Source organism: Lithobates pipiens, unplaced genomic scaffold (assembly GCF_037356315.1).
Source record: "Lithobates pipiens isolate NorthernLeopardFrog02 unplaced genomic scaffold, aLitPip1_a1.2 Scaffold_28, whole genome shotgun sequence".
NCBI lineage: Eukaryota > Metazoa > Chordata > Amphibia > Anura > Ranidae > Lithobates > Lithobates pipiens.
Genome location: NW_027507789.1, coordinates 102032230 through 102057384, shown reverse-complemented (window position 1 = coordinate 102057384; position 25155 = coordinate 102032230). Strand labels below are relative to the sequence as shown.

The 25155-nt window shown below is 46.2% G+C and overlaps 1 protein-coding gene across 5 annotated transcripts in view; it reads right to left on the bottom strand.

Annotated features, from left to right (window-relative positions):
• The window catches only part of LOC143935546 (uncharacterized), a 445466-nt gene that overhangs the window by 309463 nt on the left and 110848 nt on the right, over positions 1-25155 (bottom strand). For all 5 annotated transcript variants that reach the window (XM_077459495.1, XM_077459494.1, XM_077459497.1 and 2 more), the window contains one exon: positions 24198-24301. In XM_077459495.1, coding sequence (XP_077315621.1) covers positions 24198-24301 — 104 coding nt within the window. The remainder of the gene's footprint in view (positions 1-24197; positions 24302-25155) is intronic.

Below are 25155 nucleotides of genomic sequence, written 5' to 3'. Positions count from 1 at the left end.
GCCTCCACCTCCATGCTGACACAATCATCCTCCTCCTCCTCTTCCTCCTGCTCATCCTCTTCCTGTGTGATGGGTGGCACAGCAGGAACACTGTCTGGATAAAGGGGGCCTTGAGAGGCAAGGAAGTCCTCCTCCTTCTGCCTCTGTTCTGCCTCAAGTGCCCTGTCCATTATTCCACGCAGCGTATGCTCCAAGAGGTGGACAAGAGGTACAGTGTCACTGATGCATGCACTGTCACTGCTCACCATCATTGTGGCCTCCTCAAACGGTGACAGGACAGTGCATGCATCCCTGATCATGTCCCACTGGCGTGGTGAGAAAAAACCGAGCTCCCCTGACCCTGTCCTGGTGCCGTAGTCACACAGGTACTCATTGATGGCCCTCTGCTGCGTGTGCAGCCGCTGCAGCATGGCCAACGTTGAGTTCCACCTGGTGAGCATGTCACATATAAGGCGGTTCTTGGGCAGGTTCAACTCCTTTTGGAACTCAGCCAGCCAAGCACAGGCATTAAATGATCAGTGGAAATGCACACAGACTTTCCTGGCCTGCTTCAGGACATCCTGTAAGCCCGGGTACTTGCCCAAGAACCGCTACACCACCAGGTTAAGGATGTGAGCCACACAGGGCACATGGGTCAGTTGTCCCTGTCGGAGGGCAGAGAGGAGGTTGGTGCCATTGTCGCAAACCACCATTCCTGGCTTAAGCTGGCGTGGCGTCAACCACCTCTCGGCCTGCCCCTGCAGAGCTGACAAAACATCTGCCCCAGTGTGGCTTCTGTCCCCCAAACAAACCAGCGCAAGCACGGCATGGCATCGTTTTGCCTGCGTACTTGCGTAGCCCCTGGAACGCCTACGGAGCACCGCTGGTTCTGAGGATAGAGCACTGGAAGAGGCCATGGAGGAAGAAGAAGATGAGGGGGTGGAGGAGAGAGGTGTGTCACAACCAATAGTAGCATTTTGGAGGCGTGGTGGCGGAACAGCCTCCAACACTACTGCACCTTGTCCTGCATCCTTCCCAGCTGCCAGAAGAGTGACCCAATGGGCCGTGAAAGACAGGTAATGTCCCTGTCCATGCCTGCTGGACCATGAGTCAGCGGTAATATGCACCTTACCGCTGACCGCCCTGTCCAGCGAGGCAAGGACATTGCATCCACATGCCGGTAGAGAGCCGGAATCGCCTTCCGTGAGAAAAAGTGGCGTTTGGGGACCTGCCACTGAGGAACCGCACATTGTACAAACTCACGGAAGGGGGCCGAGTCTACCAACTGAAAAGGCAGCAGTTGAAGTGCTAGCAATTTAGTCAAGCTAGCATTCAACCGCTGGGCATGTGGATGGCTGGGAGTGAACTTCTTTCGCTGGTCCAGCAGCGGGGGCAGGGACATTTGCCTGCTATAATCGGACGTGGGTGTACTGCTAGCAGAGTGCCAGGAAACACTTGGCTGTGACACACCTAATTCTACACCTTCATTCCTCTCAGAGCAGGTTTCAGAGAGGACTGAAGGTCTAGTGGGATTGGAGATCCCAGCTGATGAGGAGCAAGGAGAGATCCGCTTTGTTCTTTGGTGTGGGTCTTTGAAGTATGCTTGACAACGAGCTGCATGGCAGGTCAACATATGTCTGGTCAAGCATGTGGTGCCCAAGTGGCTGATGTTTTGGCCACGCGAGATACGCTTGAGACATATGTTGCAAATAGCAGCAGTGCAATCTGATGTACTCGTCTCAAAAAAGGCCCACACCAAAGAACTTTTAGAATAACGCGCAGAGGCAGCGCCCTGCACAGGCGGAGCTCTGCGGTGTGATTCAGTCGGTGTGCTGCCCCTAAGCTGGCCCCCGGAGGGCATCCTGCCTCGTTGGACATGTGCCTCCTCCTCCTCCTCCTCCTCTCTCCTACCAGGCACCCACATGGAGTCAGTGCCCTCATCATCCCCTCCCTCTTCATCGCTGGAGCAAACCTGGCAGTATGCTGCAGCTTGTGGAACATGACTGCCAGATTGCTGTCCTTCTTGAGCATCCCCTCTCTCTGCATTCACACTACTGCCGTCCTCTAGCTGAGTATCATCATCAGAGCCTACAAAACACTGGGCATCCTCCTGGAGCATGTACCAAACACTGTGCTCAAAGAGTTCAGGAGACTCCTCAGGAGGAACGTGGTGGGTCTAGGGAAGGAGTTACTGATGATGACATTGAGGAGGGAAGACGATGCGTTGGCAGCTGCTTTGCTAGTACCCTGGGCCTGGGTGAGAGAGGATGAGGAGGATAAGGAGGGCATGATCATCCACTTTACCAAGTCGTTGGCATGTTGCGGCTCAACATGTCCAGCTGCCGAAAAGAAGGACAAGCGTGTCCCATGGCCACGTGCTGATGATGACGATGCACCGCGTCCACGACCAGCACTGTTGTCTCTAGACACAGAGCCTGCTTGCTCTCTTTTATCGGCTCACGCCTGTCTGCCTCTCCTTGCTGGCCTTCCAGACATGGTAATGGCCTGAAGAGAGATGGGAAAACCAGCAATTGGGTAGTGTATATTGTGCTAGAGGCACACACAACCTCCACTAACTCCTGCAGATGGCAGATGGCTCAATTAGAGAAGAGCTATGAAGGTGGATATAGCGGTGTATACGGGGTTCAGAGCACGCAGACCGCACGCACAATCTCCTACAACTGACTGCAAGCTCTATTTAAAACGAGCAAGATAGCTAGCTATATAGATGGATATAGCGGTGTATACTGGGTTCAGGGCCCGCAGACAGCACGCACAATCTCCTACAACTGACTGCAAGCTCTATTTAAAACAAGATAGCTAGCTATATAGATGGATATAGCGGTGTATACTGGGTTCAGGGCACGCAGACAGCACGCACAATCTCCTACAACTGACTGCAAGCTCTATTTAAAACGAGCAAGATAGCTAGCTATATATGTGGATATAGCGGTGTATACTGGGTTCAGGGCACGCAGACAGCACGCACAATCTCCTACAACTGACTGCAAGCTCTATTAAAAAAGAGAAATATAGCTAGCTATATAGGTGGATATAGCGGTGTATACTGGGTTCAGGGCAGCAGACAGCACGCACAATCTCCTACAACTGACTGCAAGCTCTATTTAAAAAGAGCAAGATAGCTAGCTATATAGGTGGATATAGCGGTGTATACTGGGTTCAGAGCACGCAGACAGCACGCACAATCTCCTACAACTGACTGCAAGCTCTATTTAAAAAGATCAAGATAGTTAGCTATATAGGTGGATATAGCGGTGTATACTGGGTTCAGAGCACGCAGACAGCACGCACAATCTCCTACAACTGACTGCAAGCTCTATTTAAAACGAGCAAGATAGCTAGCTATATAGGTGGATATAGCGGTGTATACTGGGTTCAGGGCACTCAGACAGCACGCACAATCTCCTACAACTGACTGCAAGCTCTATTTAAAAAGAGCAAGATAGTTAGCTATATAGGTGGATATAGCGGTGTATACTGGGTTCAGAGTGCGCAGACAGCACGCACAATCTCCTACAACTGGCTGCAAGCTCTATTTAAAAAGATCAAGATAGTTAGCTATATAGGTGGATATAGCGGTGTATACTGGGTTCAGAGCACGCAGACAGCACGCACAATCTCCTACAACTGACTGCAAGCTCTATTTAAAACGAGCAAGATAGCTAGCTATATAGGTGGATATAGTGCTGTATACTGGGTTCAGAGCACGCGCAATCTCCTACAACTGACTGCAAGCTCTATTAAAAAAGAGAAATATAGCTAGCTATATAGGTGGATATAGCGGTGTATACTGGGTTCAGGGCACGCAGACAGCACGCACAATCTCCTACAACTGACTGCAAGCTCTATTAAAAAAGAGAAATATAGCTAGCTATATAGGTGAATATAGCGGTGTATACTGCGGTCAGGGCACGCAGACAACAACCACTACACAAGAGCAAGAACGCAAAATCAGCCGATAACGATCGGTGTATACTGTGTTGAAGGTACACAGAACACCCACTAACTCCTGCAGACGCCAACACACTACACAAGGCCGCCGCGCTGGCGGCCTTATATAGTGTGGGGCGTGTACTACACAGCCTGAGCTATGATTGGCCACAGGCATCCTGCCTGTGGCCAATCATGGCTCTCCTCGCTGCCGGCGCTGTGATTGGCCAAGCATGCAGGGTCACAGTGCATGCTTGGCCAATCATGAGCCAGCAATGCACTGCGATGGCGCAGTGCATTGTGGGCCGTGAGCACCACACAAATTTGGCGCGAACGGCCCATAACGTTCGGAATTTGCCGAACGGACGAACAGCCGATGTTCGACTCGAACACGAAGCTCATCCCTATTGAGCATACAGTCTTGGAAACAAAATTAGGCACACCCCATTGAAACCCTCTTCAATTTTGCAACATATTTGAATAGACAAACATTACACTGTATTCCAACAGTGCCTATAGATAAAAGATTGAATAAAACACAAGAAAAAATACCTTTTCAATCATGTATTCAACAAAAATATCAGTAGATGTGATGGAATACTGTGGAAAAAGTATCTTCCTAATAATAGTCCATACTGTATAATGTTAAATTCCTCATGCTTTGTACTTTGACTATCTATTCTAGACATTTAGATGCTTTGTAATGTGCTTACCTTTTCTGAAACAAGTTATGAAAGGCAATAAAAATGTACTGAATGGTATTGCCCCCGTAAGCCCTTGTACACACGGTCGGACATTCCGCCAGAAAATGTCCGATCGGACTGTGTTGTCGGATAATCCGACCGTGTGTGGGCTCCATCGGACTGTTTCCGTCGGAATGTCCGACCAACAAAGTTTGAGAGCTGGATATAACATTTTCCAAAAACATGATCCGATCTGACTTTTGATGATCGTTTGTAGAGAATTCCGATCGGACAAAGTGCCACGCATGCTCAGATCAAATGCCTAGACCAAAGCTATTGGCTACTAGCCTGAATGTAGTCCCGTTGTAACTAAATAACGTCATCAAGTTCCGAACAATCGGATTTTCCGACAACTTTGTTCGACCGTGTGTATGCAACACCAGTTTCGGACAAAATCCGTCGGACAAAATCCAACGGATTTTGTTGTCGGAATGTCCGACCGTGTATACAAGGGCTAACAGAAATTACTTCTTATAGGCATCTTGTATAAGTGATCCTGACTCTGACCCTGCAGTTTTTGACTACTCTTCCATGCAAAATTCCTTCAGTTGCAATATATTTGTGGGTTTTCTTGCATGAACTGTCTGTTCTAAAATCTCCCAAAATTTCAATGGTATTCAAATCAGGGCTTTGACTAGGACAGTCCATAATTCTTTATTTCTTCTTTTTGAGTAATTTCTTGGTAGCTTTGCTAATGTGCTTATCTTTACCATGTTGAAAGAATTTCTGGTTCAACTTCTGGACAGATGGTCTCATATTCCTATTAAGCACATTTTGATATGCTACAGAATATATAGTGGACTTGAGGACTGCAAGCTGCCCAGGTTCGGAAGCAGCAAAGCAACCCCTAAGCCATAAGGGTTCATTTACACTTGCAGTGCATTTTAAAGTGCGATCTATGGAGAATTGTGGATTGTTCTTCCCATTCTGTGACCCCAGAAACCAGAAGCAACTAGGGTTTTGTCACTTCCAGTTTAATACGCAAATACGAACAAATACATATAAGTCCCGCACGCATATGTAAACGGTGATCGCACCACACATGTGAGGTATCGTCACAAACATCAGAGCAAGAGCAATATCCAGACCTCCTGTGTAACTCTAAACTGATCTCCCATAACGGCTTTTAAAATGTTGCTTATGGAGATTTTTAGGTACACAATTTTAAAGTGTGGCACATTAGGTATCTGTGTACACGCTGTAACAGATTTAATATTTTACAAAAACAATTGGGTGTTATATAGTATTTGTGTGCACTAAAATTCATGAAATTTTATTTTTCCCCAAAAAATTGCATTTGAAAAACTGATGTGCAAATACTGCGTGACAAAAACACCCACCATTTTATTCTCTAGGGCCTCTGCTAAAAAAATGTATACAGTGTTTTGGGTTTCTAAGTAATTTTCTATCAAAACAATGTCGATTTTTTACATACTGTATATGTGAGAAGTGTCAGAATTGGCCCGGTGCTGAGGTAGGTAAGATAAATCGTCATGTTTGGCAGACGGTACTGCCCACCAAGCGTGACAGGGGAGATGCTTTTTGCCATGCTGCAATGCAAATCTTCACACCAGTGGCATTTGTATACCCCTGTCTGCTGCATCTGCAACTTAAGGGGAAACAGTTGGGAGGGGGCAATAAAAGCATGGCTCAACTGTGTGTTGAAGGACTGATAAATGTAATGCACTGTTGCTTGGACTTGGTACAGAACATAAATTTAAAGATTGCTTCCTCGTTATAGTTGCTATAACTTGCAATAATCTTCACCCTGAACAACATCACTAACCCATGATCACCATGTATAAATACATAGGTGGTCCATATAGTGAACTTGGTGTTATTCATTTTCAGGTCAAGATACAGAGGATAAAGGGGCAATCTTTACATCTTTACATCTGGAGGGAAATAGATTTAGCGTCCACATACAGAAAGGCTTCTTCACAGTAAGAGCTGTAAAAATGTGGAATAGACTTCCTCAAGAGCTGGTTCTGGCCAGCTGAATATATTGTTTTAAGAAAAGCTGGATGCATTCCCAAAGGAAAAACATATTTCTCGATATTACATTTTTTAGGTAATACCACCAGGGATAGTTAATCCAGGCCATAGTCAATTGCCTCCTGGGGATCAGAATGGAAAAGTTTTACCCCACTGGAGCAAATAGGATCATGCTTTATGGATTTTTTTTTTGCCCTTCTCTGGATTAACTGTGGGTATAGGATTTTGTATATGGAGGTTTTCTATGGGCTTACTTTTTTTTCTACTATTTCAATTTTGATGGACTTGTGTCTTTTTTTCAACCTAACTATGTTACCCTCAATTGGTATGCAGTCAAGAAATAGAAAAGAGAATATGTCTAAGGCTTTGGGTATTTGCATAAAGTAGGAACTTAATTAAGAATGTTTCCATAAGAAATGACAACCAAGCAAAGATGTGGTCAATACAAAGGACATAACTTATGCTGACTTATGCAGAGAGGGAGGATGAGAGAAAGAGAGAAAGGGGATGAGAGATGGGTGAAGGGTAAGGGAGGAAGGATAAGAGAGAGAGAGGATGCGCATGAATATGCACGGGAGTGACAGCAATGCAGCCCGGCCAAGGCAAGTGACCAAAGGCACAGAACCCAGAAGGAAGACCGGGCGAAGATGGAAGCGCCCAGGACCTGCCTAATGTGATAATATGCTAGTAATGTTAGAGAAGTTTACTACCGCTTTAATATCACCAGATCCCAGAAGCCTCTCATGGGCCTCCCCCATGCCCCCCCCCCATTGACCAGGTGCATAGTTGCCAACATTTCAAAAAATATTTTCAGGGACACCTTTTTTACCAATGGGATACTTAGAGTAGCTGACATCCACTATGTTCGTCTATACATCACAATAGTTGTCACACAATTAAATTAAATGCGCACTAATAATGGGCAGAGCAAATATGAGGACTGAGAAGATTTCCATTAGTTAACAAAAGTGTGCGCATTCCCGATCTTCATTGAGGATATTCAATATAATTTTAAAGAACTGTTTTTGTGGGTAAGTGGCATAGGAAAGGCGTATGGATGGTATAAAATTGGGAAGTATGTACAGGTGAGGGAGAGGAGTGTGGAGAGAGAGACAGTTTTCAGTATGTACACAGGAGAGGGTATGGCAGTGGGCACTATGTACAGGAGAGGAGTATGGAGGGTATGATGGGGCAGTATGTACAGGAGAGGAGAGTGGAAGATATTATGGGGCAGTATGTACGGGAGAGGAGTGTGGAGAGAAAGAAAGTTGGCAGTAAGTACAGGAGAGAAGTGTATAGGGTATGACAGTTGGCAGTATGTAGAATCAATAAATTTCATTGTATCATCACACATAGTGGTATTATGGATACAAATCAGTAAAAAATGTGCCACATCCTAAAGGTTAATTAGAAAAAATAAAAGAAAAAGGCTTCAGACTTTTTAGGCACAATTATGCCGCGTACACACGATCAGACTATCCGGCGGACAAACCGACGTAAAGTCCAGAGGACAAAGTCCGCCAGACTATCCGCCGTACTTTTGAAACTTTTGAAAGTCCGTTCATTTTGAGCGCGGCTCCAGGTAGCCGGGACAAGTGAAGGAAGCGTCGCTGGCCCCGTCACCTGGTATGGACTTAAAGGGGAAGCCCTACGCCGTAAAAATGCCCCCCCCCGGTCCATATCAGACCCTTACCCGAGCACGCTACCCGGCCTGTCAGGAAAGGAGGTGGGGACGAGCGAGCGCCCCCCCCTCCTGAGCCGTACCAGGCCGCGTGCCCTCAACATGGGGGGTGCTTTGAGGAAGGGTGGGCCGTGCGCCCCCCCACCCCAAAGCACCTTGTCCCCATGTTGATGAGGGCAAGGGCCTCTTCCCGACAACCCTGGCCGTTGGTTGTCTGGGTCTGCGGGCGGGGGGCTTATCGGAATCCGTGAGCCCCCTTTAATAAGGGGCCCCCCGGATCCCGGCCCCCCACCCTATGTGAATGATTATGGGGTACAATGTACCCCTACCCATTCACCTGTGAAAATTTTTTTAAAAAAACACAACACACAAGGGTTAAAAATAGTTTATTGCACAGCTCCAGGGGTCTTCTTCTGTCTTGGGGGGTCTTCTCGCCAGACTACTCCACTATCTTCTGCTAGCTCTTTTACTAGCGGAGGAGCCCGGCTTTCTTCCTCATCGCTGCCCTCTTCTTCCGACTTCGGGGGTCTTGTCCCCCTCTTTGAATCTTCTTGCCGGGCCTCCACGCCTTCTTCTAGCTCTTTTACAAGAGGTGGCCCGGTCTTCTATAGCCGCTGTCTTCATCGTCGTCATCGCCGCCTTCTGTTCTTCTCTTCTTCTCTTCTTGAGCTGTTGCCTCATTGCTGTCTCTGGCCACAATGACAGGCATGCGGTGTACGGCGACTTATATAGGGACATCGCCGGGTGAGGTCCCCGCCCATTATGATGTCACAGTCCCAGCATCCACTGGGACTGTGACATCATAATGGGTGGGGCCATCATCCGGCGATGTCCCTGTATAAGTTGCCGCACGCCGCATGCCTGTCATTGTGGCCAGAGACAGCGACAAGGCAACAGCTCAAGAGGAAAAGAGAAGAAAAGAAGGCGGCGACGGCGAAGACATCGGCGACAGCGGCAATAGAAGACCGGGCCACTGCTTGTAAAAGAGCTAGAAGAAGGCGCGGAGGCCCGGCAAGAAGAACCAAAAGAGGGGGACAAGACCCCCGAAGTCGATGAAGAAGAAAGCCAGGCTCCTCCGCTAGTAAAAGAGCTAGCAGAAGATGGCGGAGGAGTCCGGCGAGAAGACCCCCCAAGACGGAAGAAGACCCCCGGAGCTGTGCAAAAAATGATTTTTAACCCTTGTGTGTTGTGTATTATTTACATTTTTTTCACAGGTGAATGGGTAGGGGTACATTGTACCCCATACTCATTCACATAGGGTGGGGGGCCGGGATCCGGGGGGCTCACGGATTCCGATAAGCCCCTCACCCGCAGACCCCGACAACCAACGGCCAGGGTTGTCGGGAAGAGGCCCTTGTCCTCATCAACATGGGGACAAGGTGCTTTGGGGTGGCGGGGCCAGGGGGCCCACCCTTCCCCAAAGCACCCCCCCATGTTGAGGGCACGCGGCCTGGTACAGCTCAGGAGGGGGGGCGCTTGCTCGTCCCCACCCCCTTTCCTGACCGGCCGGGTTGCGTGCTCGGATAAGGGTCTGATATGAACCTAAGGGCGGACCCCCACGCCGTTTTTTTTCGGCGTAGGGCTTCCCCTTTAACTCCATACCAGGTGAGGGGGCCAGCGAAACTTCCTTCACTGGCCCCAGCTACCTGGAGCCGCGCTCAAAATGAACGGACTTTTCTCCGTGCGGGAAAAGTCAGTTAATTTCAAAAGTACGGTGGACTAGCACACACACGGCCGTATTGTCATATTTTGGTGCAAAACTACTTTCTTAGTCCGCTGGACTTTTGGGTAAAAAAAGTCTGCCGGAGCCCACACACGGGGGGGATTGTCCGGTGGACTTTTCCACTGGATTGTTTGATCGTGTGTACGCGGCATTAGACAAAATAAAAAATTGTGGCTTTATCAATCCTGTCAGTAGTGAACAGAGGAATATAGAGGACCAAACCAGCTTAATTGGAGAGGAGGATTGAAGGTGGGGGGAAATTATAATAGACAATCTCCCATACCTGATATAATATAGTAAAAACCAGCAAGCTCCAAGTCCAATAAAGAATACAAAAAAGCCAATGTAATTTGATGCAAAGCCTTAATTTGATCTTAATCCCCTCTGATCACAGCAAAAGTATATGATGTGGATAAAAAGTAGCAACTACTGACAGGCTTGATAACAAGATTGATTGAGAAATAGGGAAAAGTGCAGCGCAATAAATAAAAACAACATATTCACTTAATAAAATTCATTAACTATTACGGTGCCAAAACACTATAAAAAGACACCCAATAGAGAGCAAGCAAAAAAACTTGTCACACAATAAATACAGTCCATACAATTCATAAGCTGATGACAGGCTGAATACTGCTGTGAGATAACACTTAGTATTATAACATCTCTGTGGTAATTCCTCCACCAAGTAGATAGGGTACTCTTACCAAATACGTAGGACCACTGACACAGCTCCTCTCTTTCGATCATTGGGACATCCCCATGCAGTGCCAAAACGAGGGATGGGAAAAACAGCATAAAACTTCTGACAACAATAAGTTCAACAATAAAATCCATGCTAATCATCTGCCAAGGTCTCTTGGGTATCGGTAATGGTCTCAGTAGGCCCCAGGACTTGGACTTATCATTCTTCTTCCGAACACAGACCCCACAGGTACCCACATAGTCTCTACAGCCAGTTCTTAAACTTGGCCACCAAAATTAACACTGTACAAGTTCTGTAGTCTTGGTCACCCCGAAGTGTCCTGCCAGGGGATGATCGTGACACAGGCTGAGAATCTTGGGACGTAGACTTGGGGGAACAAACACTCTCTGGTTAAACCTGAATAACCCCTCTTGTTCTTGGAAGCACTCACCAGGTGGCAAAACGTCTCTTGTGGAAGCTTGTTTAAGCTGGGTGACCAGATCTGTCTGTTTCAGGAGAAAACTCTGGACAGGTAAAATTGTGTCTGGTTGATAGTGCTCTTCTCCTTCCTCTGGGTATATGCGTGAAAGCGTATCAGGCTTGACATTCTTAGTACCAGGCCTATAGGTTATGTGGAAGGAGAAGAGGGAGAAAAATAGCGCCTATCTGGTTTGCCGAGGTCTAATTTGTTTGGCAGTCCTGAGATACTCAAGGTTTTTGTGGTCTGTGAATATCAAGATAGGATGGGCTGCTCCCTCCAGCAATTAACACCATTCCTCCAAGGCTATCTTTATGGCCAGTAATTCCAGATCTCCTACGTCATAATTCTTCTCAGCGGGAGTGAGTTTCCTGGAACAGAAGGCAATGGGATCTAACAGCGACTTGGTTTCCTGGTGTTGTGACAAGATGGAACATACGGCATTCTACCTCAAGGACATAAGGAGATGCAGGATAGGTGCAGTAGTAAATAAAGTTTTTAACTGATCAAATGCTGCTTGCGCTGCAGGTGTCCACTGGAAACGGGTATTCCGTTTCGTTAGCTGGTTGACCGGAGAAATGATGGCAGAGAAATTCTTAATGAACTTGCGGTAAAAGTTGGCAAACCCAATGAATCTCTGTGTGCTTTTTCTGTCCGTAGGAGTGCTCCACTCAAGGATAGAACTAAATTTCTGGGGATCCATAGAGATACCTGATGTAGAAATAATGAACCCCAGGAACTGAATCGTCTCCTTCTCGAATTTGCATTTCTCTGCCTTTGCGTACAGTCCATGATCTCTTAATGGGCCGAGAACTCTTTTAACGTGCTCACGGTGTGTTGCCAGGGAAGGGGAGAAGATAAGGATGTCATCTAGATATACAATCAGTAACAAGTCAAGGAAGTCTCTGAAAACATTATTAATAAAATGCTGAAACGTGGCTGGAGCATTACATAACCCAAAGGGCATAACAAGGTATTCGTAATGTCCAAACCTAGTCCGGAAAGCCGTCTTCCACTCGTCTCCTTTGCGGATCCGCACTAAGTTGTAGGTACCTTGCAGATCCAACTTGGTGAAGATAACGGATGTCTTGAAGCGTTGGAATATCTCCGGAACCAGGGGTAAAGGGTATCTGTTTTTCTGTTTCAATATGTTTATTGAGAATTTTTGAATAAACAGTAATAAACAAGAGATTACAATCTACTCCTTGTGAGCCCTCACAGGGGCCACTAATCATGAATACAAACCCAAAGGGCAAACCATCACAGTATACTTCTAGTAAACTCGAGATAAGGAAGGGAAATGAGCAAGGGATGAAATCAAGACTGGTTCAGTACCAAACAACTCGTTCCTTTGTTGTTTCCTGAGGGTAAGCCCTTTTGCTACTACCCCCGTCCATGGGTGGCAGCAGTTTTTATTAGCAATGGGAGAGATTACTAAGGAGAGTGAAGAGAGATAGGGAACAAAAGAAGGAAGGGTAAAGAGAAGAAAGGGGGAGGAAAGGAGGGGGGGAAGCTCGGGCTCGGACGCCCCGCCAGGAGAATTTAGACCAAACCCAGGCATGCCGCTTGGAGTGCGGGGAAATCATAGGAGATCCACGGCTCCCAGATTTTTAGAAATTTAGCATGAGAATCATGGACAATACTGGACATACGTTCCTGAAGTAACATAGCAGTCATGCGTGTCTTAACCCCTTGAAAATCTACCCGTTGTGACTTCCAGGCTTGGGCAATGGCCCGCTTGGCCGCTATAAATAGATAGGTAGCCAGCTTCTGTTGAGGGCCACGCAAGTCAGGAACTGGGCAATGTAGGAGAGCTAGCTTAGCGTCCCTTCGGATTGTTAGATGAAAGAGTGTCTGCAGTAAGCCAAAAACCCTAGACCAGAACCCCACCAACCTTGGGCAAGCCCACCATGTGTGCAAAACATCACCTCACTGTCCACAGTTGCGGAAGCATCTGTCAGTACTCCCAGGGAATGCCCGAGCTGTGCGGGCAGGTACCCAATACCATTGGAACATTACTTTATATGCGGCCTCTAGGGTATTTGTGTTGAACAAGCATTTGGCGACCGTGTTCCAGGCCCTGTTCCAATCCTCTGGGTCTACTGGGGCCTGAAGGTCCTTTTCCCATTGAGTCATATAAGAGAGGGGTGCCGATGGTGAGCGACCATTCAGGGAGGCATAAATGGCCGAAATCAGGCCTGGGGACCCTGGGGAGTGATGGCATGTATGTTCAAAAAAAGTTTTTTGGAAGGGATAGGTGGACATGCCACACAATGTTACAATCCAGTGCTTTAATTGGATAAAGTGATAATGCTCCGTGACCGGCGCCCCTGTATTTCCCTGATACTCTCCCAGGAGGAGAATGAACGTGCAGAAAGACAATTTTGGACTTGTGGGTAGCCACGTGAAGACCACCAGGAGAATGCTTGGGGCTCCACCAGACCGGGTGGGAAAAGAGGGTTATGGGTGATGGGGAGTAGGGGTAGGAAGGGGGACATCAGATTGTTAGCAGAGCAAACTGAGTCCCACACCTGCAGACCATGAAGCAGCATGGGGCTCAGGGAGGGAGCCAGAGGAGTGCCTGAAGTGAACACGGGTCAGAACCAGGCACCTCCAGGAGCACCCACAGAGGAACATCCGTGGTTGCATGAAGCATAGTCAATGGGGAGATCTGGGCCGCTATGTAGTATTTAGAGATATTGGGGACCCCCAGGCCTCCCCGGAGACTATGGGTATAAAGGGTCGCTCTAGGTACCCTGGGGCGTTTGCGCGCCCATATAAATTGGAGGATCCTATTCTGCAGGAGTCGGAGGAAAAAAGCGGGTACCCGGACAGGCAAAGTGTGAAAATAATAAAGGACTTTGGGAAGGATCGTCATCTTCGCCGCTGAGATCCTCCCTACCCAGGAGAGTGAGGGAAATTGCCAGGCTTGCATAAGGGTGGACACCATGCGTAACAGGGGATAATAATTGGCAGAGAAAAGGGAAGAGTAAGCTGGCGTCAATTTGACACCTAAATAGTCAATCGAGTGAGATGCCCAACGATAAGGAAAATGGTCCTGAAGTCGCTGTACCAGTTCCAGAGGGAGGTTAACATTCAGCGCTGTGGTTTTGGAGGGGTTAATTTGAAGACCTGAGAAGGCTGAAAATTGGTCTAATACAAATTGCAGGTTGGGCAGGGAGATGAGCGGGTTTGATATAGTCAAAAGGGCGTCGTCCGCAAATAGGTTCACTTTGTATTGAGTGCCCGCGTAAGGGATTCCCGAGATATCACTATTGGCCCTGATCGCCGCCGCCAGCGGCTCCAATGCCAGGATAAACAGTGCCGGGGACAGGGGGCAGCCCTGTCTAGTTCCCCAGAGTATCGGGAAAGGGTCAGAAAGGAAGCCCGCATATTTTACTGACGCCGACGGTGCTGAATAGAAGGCCTGGATCCATCGCAGGAAATGTGGACCAAATCCCCATTTGGTTAGAACAAAATAAAGGTAATCCCAGGAGAGCGAATCAAACGCTTTATAAATATCTAGGGAGAGTAAGAGTCCTGGTATTTTACGCTGATTAAGTATATGGAGGAGATGGACCACCTTGCGGACATTGTGCCCCGCCTGGCGACCGGGCACAAAGCCCACCTGATACCTGTGAATGAGGGCCTGAAGATATCTGTTGACTCGCTTACTTAGGACCTTTCCCAGTACCTTCAGGTCAACATTCAACAAGGAGATGGGACGAAAGGACTGTGGGTCCGTGGCTTCCTCAGGTGTCTTAGGGATCATAGAGATATGGGCTTTCAGCGAGTCCGACGAGGGTCTCGCACCGTCCCGCCAAGCGTTGAAATAAGACGTGAGATGGGGCGTGAGCAGGGGTGCAAATGTCTTATAATAGAGACTGGTAAAGCCGTCCGGACCCGGAGCCTTGGAAGGCTTAAGGGACTTTAGGGCTTGGGCGACCTCCATTTCAGTTATAGGAGCATTCAAATTATCTCGTGCCGCCGGAGACAATATAGGCAGGTCAATCGATTGGAAGAATCTCTCAGCCTTGTCTCGGTCGAAGGCTGCCGGTCTATTATATAGGGATGAGAGGAAGGAGGCAAAGCCTGCCAGTACTTTAGATGGATTTGACGTAAATCCCCCTCCTGTCACCTGTAGTCGAACCGGCCTGCCCGGACGTCCCACCGAATTAAGTTTCCTTGCCAACATAGGACCAGGTTTGTTCGAACAACTATAAAATTTATACTTGGACCAGCGCAGGTCCTTCTTCGCCTGAGCAGAGGCAAGCAAGTCCAACTCAGTGGCCAATTTATCACGTGTCTGCCTATGGGTTACCGTAGGGTGCGCCTTCCATGTCGCATCCGCCGCCTCTAACAAGGAGGTCAATTCCCGTATCCGCTTCTCCCTGGCCCGTTTTGTATGGGAAGCGATCTGGATCAAATGTCCCCTGACCGTGGCCTTGTGGGCTTCCCACAAGGCAACTGGAGTATCGACTGAGCCTACATTTTCCGCAAAATACGTTTGGATATGAGTTTCTATCTGGGAGGATGTAGCTTTCGTACTCAGGAGAGATTCGTTAATCCGCCAGAGGTAGGCCGGGCAGGAGAATCCCGCTAAGGTGATTCCGAAGATCAGGGGATCATGATCTGACCATGGAGAGGTGGCAATAGCGATCTTATGTACCAATGGCAGGGAGCTAAGTTGCAGAAACACGTGGTCTATCCTACAAATACTCTGGTGGGGGTTAGAAAAAAAAGGTAAAATCCTGAGACAATGGATGCTGCTCGCACCACACGTCCACCATGCCATATGATTGGAAAAGATCATGCAATACTTGTTCCTGAGAGGCATCACGGGACGGAGGCACTTCCCTGAGACTACGCCTGTCCAAAGAGGAGTTAAAAACAGAGTCGGAGTCTCCCATCCTAATCAGAAGGCCTTTTTGGTGCCTGGTGATCACTTGGAATAGGTGGGAGAAAAACTTCTGCTGAAATGAATTAGGAGCGTAGTATCCAACCAAATTGACCTCCTGGTCCCACAGGGTGCCCTGCAAGATCAAATATCTACCCGTAGGGTCTGCTATTTCTTTAAAACAGATAAATTGGAGGTTACGCCGAAAGGCCATCAGCACCCCTCTTTGCTTCTCAGAGGCGGAGGCCGTAAAAAACACTGGATAATGGGGGGACAAATATTTGGGGGATGAGGATTGGGAGAACCTGGTCTCCTGCAGACACACCACATCAATAGATTGAGATTTTAAATGGCGGAAGACCTTCGACCTCTTATTGGGGGAATTGAACCCATGGATGTTCTGCGAGAATATTTTCAACACATTTTGAGCCATCGGGGGGGTAAAGGAAGGTACCTATAATTATAACACAGCCAACAAGGTACGTACTTACCCTGATCCCATGGTGAGGCAGTCCGAGCCCGAGTAGGGGAGCGGGAGGGAGGAGAGCACAGAGGAGAAGAGGAAGAGAGAGGAAAGGAAACACTGAGTAGACAAGTAACACACATAAACACCACAATGGGTGGGCATGGCATCCTGTTACAGGACACTAAAAGAGGTGGCTTCACCACCAACCACAAGGCTAACAAATAGTAAAACATAACAACATTAGCAACAATAGTACTACAATTTTACTAGAGCATTACTACCTTATTACCCTATTACCGCCCCTGCACAGGGCTACGAAAACTAGACCAAAAACAGGTGAGATGAGCTAAGCCCATCTCGTAGAACCGCTACCGGGTAGCAGTGAGTAGAACTGACCATGGGGCTAAAGGTTCTCCCCACCGGGCGCCACCTCGCAGGGAGCGCCCGAGGAGAGAATGCAACCCCGGTCCCCAAACGTGAAGGGGTATCTGTTTTTAACAGTAATTTTATTTAATTCCTGGTAATCGACACAGAGACGCAGGGTATGATCCTTCTCCACGAAGAAGATTCCAGCGCCCGCAGGAGATGTAGAAGGCCGGATGAAACCCTTCTCCAAGTTGTCATCGATGTACTGCAGTAAAGTCTTGAGTTCTACTTTGAAAAGAGGTAAGATGCGCCCGAAGGGTACTTCAGCACCTGACAAAAGTTCTATTGGGCAGTCATACGAGTGGTGAGGAGGCAGGGTGTCTGCTCTTCATTTATCAAAAATGTCTAAGAACGCGTGGTAGGCTGCAGGTATGAGCTGTGATACGGAGGGGTCTGTATGTATACCCAGAAGAGGTGTAGGTTTCATGGAAACGGGACGTAAGCAGGATTGCCGGCAGTAGGTGGATAGGAAAGCCACTTCTTCTATTTCCCAGTTTATCTGTGGATTGTGCGCTTGCAGCCAGGGTATGCTCAAGATGATGGGAAACAGAGGAGATGGAATAATGTCCATGCGTAGGAATTCCCAATGACCCCAGTCAGATATAGCCAGCAACGAATAAGTCTCGTGTGTAATAGGCCCGGACCTGAGACGGGATCCATGGCTAACTGGTGTGTCTTAGCTTAGAAGGGAATTTGGTGGAGTAAAGCAAAGTCTTTATCCATTAAGCAACTGCAGGCACCGGAGTCTACTATGGCAGGTACCTGGACGTTTTCACCAGGGAACTGGAGTGAAAGGTAACATGAGTAGACCTCTTTCCTGCTGAGCAGTTGGCAAGATACAGAACAGGAATGGATCTGATCTTGGACTTAATCTTTGCGGGCCACACTGGGCAGTTCTGGAGATAATGTCTTGCCATTCCACAGTACAGGCATAAGTCCTCCTCCCGCCTTCGCAGCCTCTCTTCACTAGAGAGTGGAGAGCAAAAAAGTCCCAGTTGCATAGGCTTTGCCTGCATGTTTGTTGTCACAGTGGTAGTGTCAGCCTTTTCCTTTTCCATTTCTCTAAACCTGCGATCAAGTTGAAAAGCAATGTTAATGAGGTTGTCAAGGGAGCTGGGGACCCCAACTCAAGCAAGTTCATCTTTAAGTCCTTTAGACAGACCAAGGCGGAACTGATGCTGCAAGGCTGCTTCGTTCCATCCTGTATCGGAGGCCCACAGGCAGAATTCTGCAATATAGTCCGCGCCAGATCGATGACTCTGTCTCAGAGTATGAAGGGCTGATTCTGCCATGGCTGTGCGCTGGGGGTCCACATAGAGCTGGGCCATTGCTTCAAAGAAGGAGGCAAGGGAGTCCAGAGTCATGCTATTTCGTTCCAGGAGCTGATGAGCCCATGACTGTGATTCTCCAAGAAGCAGGGATATGGTAAACCCCACCTTGGTGAATTCCAAAGAGAAAGTTCTAAGTTGCAAAGATAAATAAAGTTCACAAGAAATTTTAAAGGCACGGAACTTGTGCCAATCGCCTGAAAACCGCTCTGGTGCAGGAACTCGAGGTTCAGGTGCTGGCATGGCTCCTGTGAATTCAGGAAAAGTCTGTCCGGATGCGGGGCAGCCAGGTGCAATAGCAGGTTTTGAGATCGAAGAGTTGGAGACTGTGGATTGAATACGATCATCCAGTCACAAATAACTTTCCTGCAGGGTGATGACTGCTTGGGTCAAAGAGGCATGTTGCTGGCATAGCGAGTCCATAGGGGAAGCCCCTCCCTCAATCTACGACATCTGGCTGAGTGGTACTGTCACGTACCTGGTGGAGATCGAGCTGAGGAGGGGGCTTCTCTTGCACCTCCTGTCCAACACCCCTGATAGTGATGACAGGGAGTGGAGGACACAGAGTGGCACGAGGGCCGATGTGACGGATGACTCTGCCTGTACTTTGGCAGGAACCAGGCAACTTGAGAGCATGGGCCGGAACTGAGGACAGGAGCTGAATCAGTAGCTGGAAGCGTAGCCGAGAAGTAAGCCAAGGGTTCATCAGCAGCCGGGCAGAGCAGGTACCGAGTCGTGAGGCAGAGGCAAAGACGGGACACAGGCCGAGTTCGGTACACAGGTGGGCAGTGAGGCACAGGAACATCAGGCAGAAGCGGAGTCAAACACAAGACGGGGTCACAAGTAGGCAGGCGGAGGTCAAGAGGTGGTTCAGGCAAACCGGGCCGGGATGCAGGAAACTGTTTCAGGATCTGGTAATCAAGCATTAGCTGAAGAGACCACTCAGCAAGTTATGCATGTCACTGGCAGGTTTAAATAGGCAGATTGGCGCCAATGCACGCACCCTCGCACATGTCTTTTCTTGAGCATCTCCTGGATTGTCCATGCCTGCGCACCACAGAGTAAAAAAAATCCCATCTTTAAGTATGTAAACAGTAAAAAAGGGAGGACAGACCATATTGGCCCCATAAAGAATGATGAAGGACATCTGCTTACAAAGGATGGGGAGATGGCAAAGGTATTGAATTTATTCTTCTCCTCAGGCTTCACAAGGTAATTAGGGGGGGGGGAGGGGGCTTCAGTAACCAAAACTGCAGTGTTTATCCTCAAGACACATCACAGGAAGCACCTCCATGGTTAACAGAGGACAGAATTAAAATTACTTGGGAAACTTAACATTAATAAATCACCGGGACCAGATGGCTTTCACCCAAGGGGACTTAGGGAACTCGGTCAAGTAACTGCCAGACCATTGTTCCTAATTTTTACTGATAGTCTACTGACTGGAATGGTACCACCTGATTGAAGAAAAGCCAATGTAGCACCAATATTTAAAAAGGGCCCAAAATACATCCCTGGGAATTACAGACCAGTTAGCCTAACATCAATAGTATGTAAACTCTTGGAGGAGATAATAAGGGACTATATACAAGATTTTAGTAATGATAACGGTATCATTAGCAGTAATCGGCATGGATTTATGAAGAATTGTTCTTGCCAAACCAATCTACTAACCTTCTATGAGGAGATGAGTTTCCAGCTAGTTAAAGGAAGGCCCGTAGACGTGGTGTATCTGGATTGTGCAAAAGCATTTGACACAGTTCCCCATAAATGTTTACTGTACAAAATAGGGTCTGTTGGCATGAACCATAGGGTGACAACATGGATTGAAAACTGGCTACAAGGGAGAGTTCAGAGGGTAGTGATAAATAGGGAGTACTTGGAATGGTCAGGGGTGGGTAGTGGGGTCCCCCAGGGTTCTGCTCTGGGAACAATCCTATTTAATTTGTTCATAAATGGCCTGGAGGATGGGGTAAACAGTTTAATCTCTGTATTTGTGGACAATACTAAGCTAAACAGGGCAATAACTTCTCCAAAGGATGTGGGAACCTTGCAAAAAGATCTGAACAAATTAATGGGGTGGGCAACTACATGGCAAATGAGGTTCAATGTAGAAAAATGTAAAATAATGCATTTGGGTAGCAAAAATATGAATGCAATCTATACACTGGGGGGAGAATCTCTCTGGGAATCTAGGATGGAAAAGGAGCTGGGGGTCATAGTAGATGATATGCTCAGTAATGGCATGCAATGCCAAGCTGTTGCTAACAAAGCAAACAGAATATTGGCATGCATTAAAAAGGGGATCAACTCCAGAGATAAAACAATAATTCTCCCACTCTACACGACTCTGGTCCGGGCCCACACCTGGAGTATGCTGTCCAGTTCTGGGCACCAGTCCTCAGGAAGGATGTACTGGAAATGGAGCGAGTACAAAGAAGGGCAACAAAGCTAATAAAGGGTCTGGAGGATATTAGTTATGAGGAAAGGTTGCAAGCACTGAACTTATTTTCTCTGGAGAAGAGACGCTTGAGAGGGGATATGATTTCAATATACAAATACCATACTGGTGACCCCACAATAGGGATGAAACTTTTTCGCAAAAGGAAGTTTAACAAAACTCGTGGCCACTCAATAAAATTAGAAGAAAATAAGTTTAACCTTAAACTATGTAGAGGGTTCTTTACTGTAAGAGCGGCAAGGATGTGGAATTCTCAGCAGGGGGGGGGGGGGGGGCATTGATAGTTTCAAGAAGTTATTAGATAAGCACCTGAACATACAGGGATATACAATGTAATACTGAAATATAATCACACACATAGGTTGGACTTGATGGACTTGTGTCTTTTTTCAACCTCACCTACTATGTAACTATGAAGACCAAGGACCTCTCCAAACAAGTAAGGGACAATGTACATGACCTCTGGGGCCTTTCAAAAAGGTGTGTATATGCAATGACAGATCATGTGACACTTGATTGCACAGAGATGGACATCATTTCACTAATCATCGGACTTCTGAAGGTAATTGGTTGCACCAGAGCGTTTTATAGACTTCATAACAAATGGGGTGAATACATACGCACATGCCAATTATCAGTTTTTTATTTCTGAAAAATAGTTTTATGTATATATTTTTTCGAATTTTACTTCACCAACTTAGACTTTTGTGTTCTGATCCATCACATACAATTCAGATTAACCACTTGCCTACTGGGCACTTAAACCCCCCTCCTGCCCAGACCAATTTTCAGCTTTCGGTGCTCTCACATTTTGAATGACAATTACTCAGTCATGCAACACTGTACCCAAATAATTTTTTTGTCCTTTTTTTCTCACAAATAGAGCTTTCTTTTGGTGGTATTTGATCACCTCTGGGGTTTTTTATTTTTTGCGCGAATGAAATGAAAAAAGATCGAAAATTTTGAAAAAAAAACGAATTTTTCTCTGTTTCTGTGATAAAATTTAGCAAATTATTAATTTTGCTTCATAAATTTTGGCCACAATTTATGCCGCTACATATCTTTGGTAAAAAATAATCCAAATTAGTGGATATTATTTGGTCTTTGTGAAAGTTAGAGAGTCTAAAAGCTGTGGTGCGAATCATACAAAATTGATCACATCTGATGTACTGGTGGCCTATCTCATTTCTTGTGACCCGAACAAGCCAGGAAAGTACAAATACCCCCCAAATGACTCATTTTTTGACGGTAGACATTCCAAGATATTTAATAAGAGGCATGGAGAGGTTTTTGATGTTGTAATTTTTCCCCACAATTCTTTGCAAAATGAAGATTTTTTATTTTTTTACATTTATTTCCACAAAATTGTCATTGTAATAGGTTATTTCTCTCACATGGCATGTGTATACCACAAATGACACCCCAAAATAAATTCTGCTACTCCACCTGAGTATTACAATACCACGTGTGTTTTTCACAGCCTGGCCACTTAGAGAGGCCCAACATGCAGGGAGCGCAGTCGCATGTTCTAGGAGCATAAATCACACATCTAAATTGTTGACTACCTATTACACTTTTGAAGGCCCTGGAGCACCAGGACAATGACACGTGGCACTGATGACAGATGGCACTGATACGTGGCACTGATGACAGATGGCACTAATACGTGGCATTGATGACACGTGGCACTGATGACAGATGGCACTAATATGTGGCACTGATGACACGTGACACTGACAGATGGCACTGATACGTGGCATTTATGACACGTGACACTGATAACAGATGACACGTGACACTGACAGGTGGCACTGATGACAAATGGCACTGGTACGTGGCACTGATGACAGATGGCACTAATATGTGGCACTGATGACACGTGACACTGATATGGCACTGATGACAGATGGCACTATGTAGCACTGATGACACGTGGCACTGATGACAGATGGCACTGGGGACAGATGGCACTAACAGGTGGCACTGGGGACAGATGGCAGTTTATTTTAGTTGTTTTTTTTGTAACTTACGGCCGCTGCAGCCATTCATCTCTCCTTCCTCACATGCTGTCTGTGTGAGGAGGGAGAGTGGCGCTGAGAGATGATCTCATATGTTTACATATGAGATCATCTCTCATTGGACACGCCATTCGCACTGTAAACGGCCGCTGTGATTGGCTGTTTACAGCGATCTGTGATTGGCTGTGTCCAAGGGACACGGCCAACACAGAACTTCCCCGATACACGCTCTCAGGAGCACGCGTTGCGGAAGTAAATAGGAGGACGTCCGTCTTTCGGCTATAGCGCGGGCGCAAAGTGGTTAAAGAAACATTAAACTAAAAGCTGTAATGTAATAAAATAGTTAAAAAGCCAAGGGGGTGAATACTTTTGCAAAGCACTGTATACTGAAATGATGACCCAGTGTTAGAAGTTATCCTCTGCACTAATATGAGACATCTAATGTGTATTATTTACAGTGGTATTAAACCCAAAAGGAAACATTTATTATATTGCAGCTTACCAATTATTAGATGTGATGGCTGCATTTGTTTTCTTATTTATACTTTCTTTTTTTTCATCTTATGATCCTGACAGTATGTTTTCCATCAGAACAAGCTGTCTGCTAGTACATCTAATACTACCCTCCCCCAAACTGACAAATGTCTCTGTCCAAAGGGGTCTGTTGCTCATTTATCCAGCGTGTAGGCATGTATACACGGTTGGACTTTCCGGCAGAAAAAGTCAGACGGAATCATTTCATCGGATAATCCGATCGTGTGTGGGCTTCATTGGACATTTTTTTCTAAAATTCTGACGGACCTAGAAATAGAACATGTTTTAAATCTTTCCGACGGAATCAATTCCTATCAGGGAAACCATTTGTCTGTATGCTATTCCGACGGACCAAAAATTACACAAGGGCAGCTATTGGCTACTGGCTATTGAACTTCCTTTTTCTAGTCCCGTCGTACGTCATTGCATTCTAAACGAACGGACTTTGGTGTGATCGTGTGTAGGCAAGTCCATTTCAGCGGACATTAGGGTGTTACTGGTCAGATCACTAGGTGAAAACAGTCCGAAAAAAGCCTAAAAAATAAAGCTAATGCAGCTACCACATTTAATAATTGGTAAGCTGCAATATATTTGATTTTTGAATTTGGGTTTAATACAGATCAGGCCACATATGATCACATGCCTTACTAAATTTACTGCCTTTTTCTATACCTTTAATAGAGTATCTAAACCTAGAAAACAAAATACAACTACCACATTTCAAGATGGTAAGCTGGAATAGAATACATTTTTATTTTTGGTTTACATATGGACGTGTTTTTTTTCAGTTAAACAAAGATGTTTAATAAGTAACATGTAATAGGTTCAGTACCTCATCAAGTTCCAACTTGCCAGAAAGCTTACGGACTTCAAGTTTGTGTGTCTTGTCATTTATTTTTAAATAATGATCTTTCATTTTCAGGACACTGTCAACCACTGTGTAGAAAAAAAAGAACATTCATAAATACTTACATTTGGATTTTTAAAATTTAACTTGTATACACACACAGAAATGATCTATTAACTATTTTTGTTAATTTAAGCAGGTAAATATGAAATATATAAATATTGTATACATATAGTAAACCTAAAATTAAGTTGACCACATGACAATTTTTTTTTTTAAAAACACTTTTTATATAAAACAAATACAATCTATTCCCGTTACACGCCAACAGAGATGAAACAAACATTTATTAACAGATCATTCTGATCTTACATTAATGTAAGGGGGTCTAGATGCAGATACGTGTTCAGTTTTTCAAGATCATTTTATCTTTTTTACTTACTGCCATGTGATATGATTAGGTTTCTTTTTTTAAGATTCTCATGATACAGAAATGTCATGTTTTTGCCATGAAATAACGGATTCAGTTGACATCAGTTTTCCATTCGTTTTTCAACCTCTACTGTTTTTAAATGTAACAAAATGCAGACAAAAAATGTATGTAAGCAGACAAAATCCAATTACATCCGTTTTTTTCATAGAAATGCATTTCTGTCTGTTTTTCATCCATCAATAGATGGATGGAAAACCGACAGACTTATGATACAAATTATTTTGTACTGTATTCTTTTGACAAAACAGACAGCATGCCCTTGTGAAAGTGGCCTAAGCTTGCCGCTCTTTGTAAAGGAGTAATGAACTCCTTTGAGCCTAATGCCGCATACACACGATCAGACTATCCGGCGGACTTTCCGAACGAGCGGACCTGCCCACACACGACCAGACTTTTGAAATGAACGGACTTGCCCACACACGGACGAAAGTCCGTTCATTTTGAACGCGC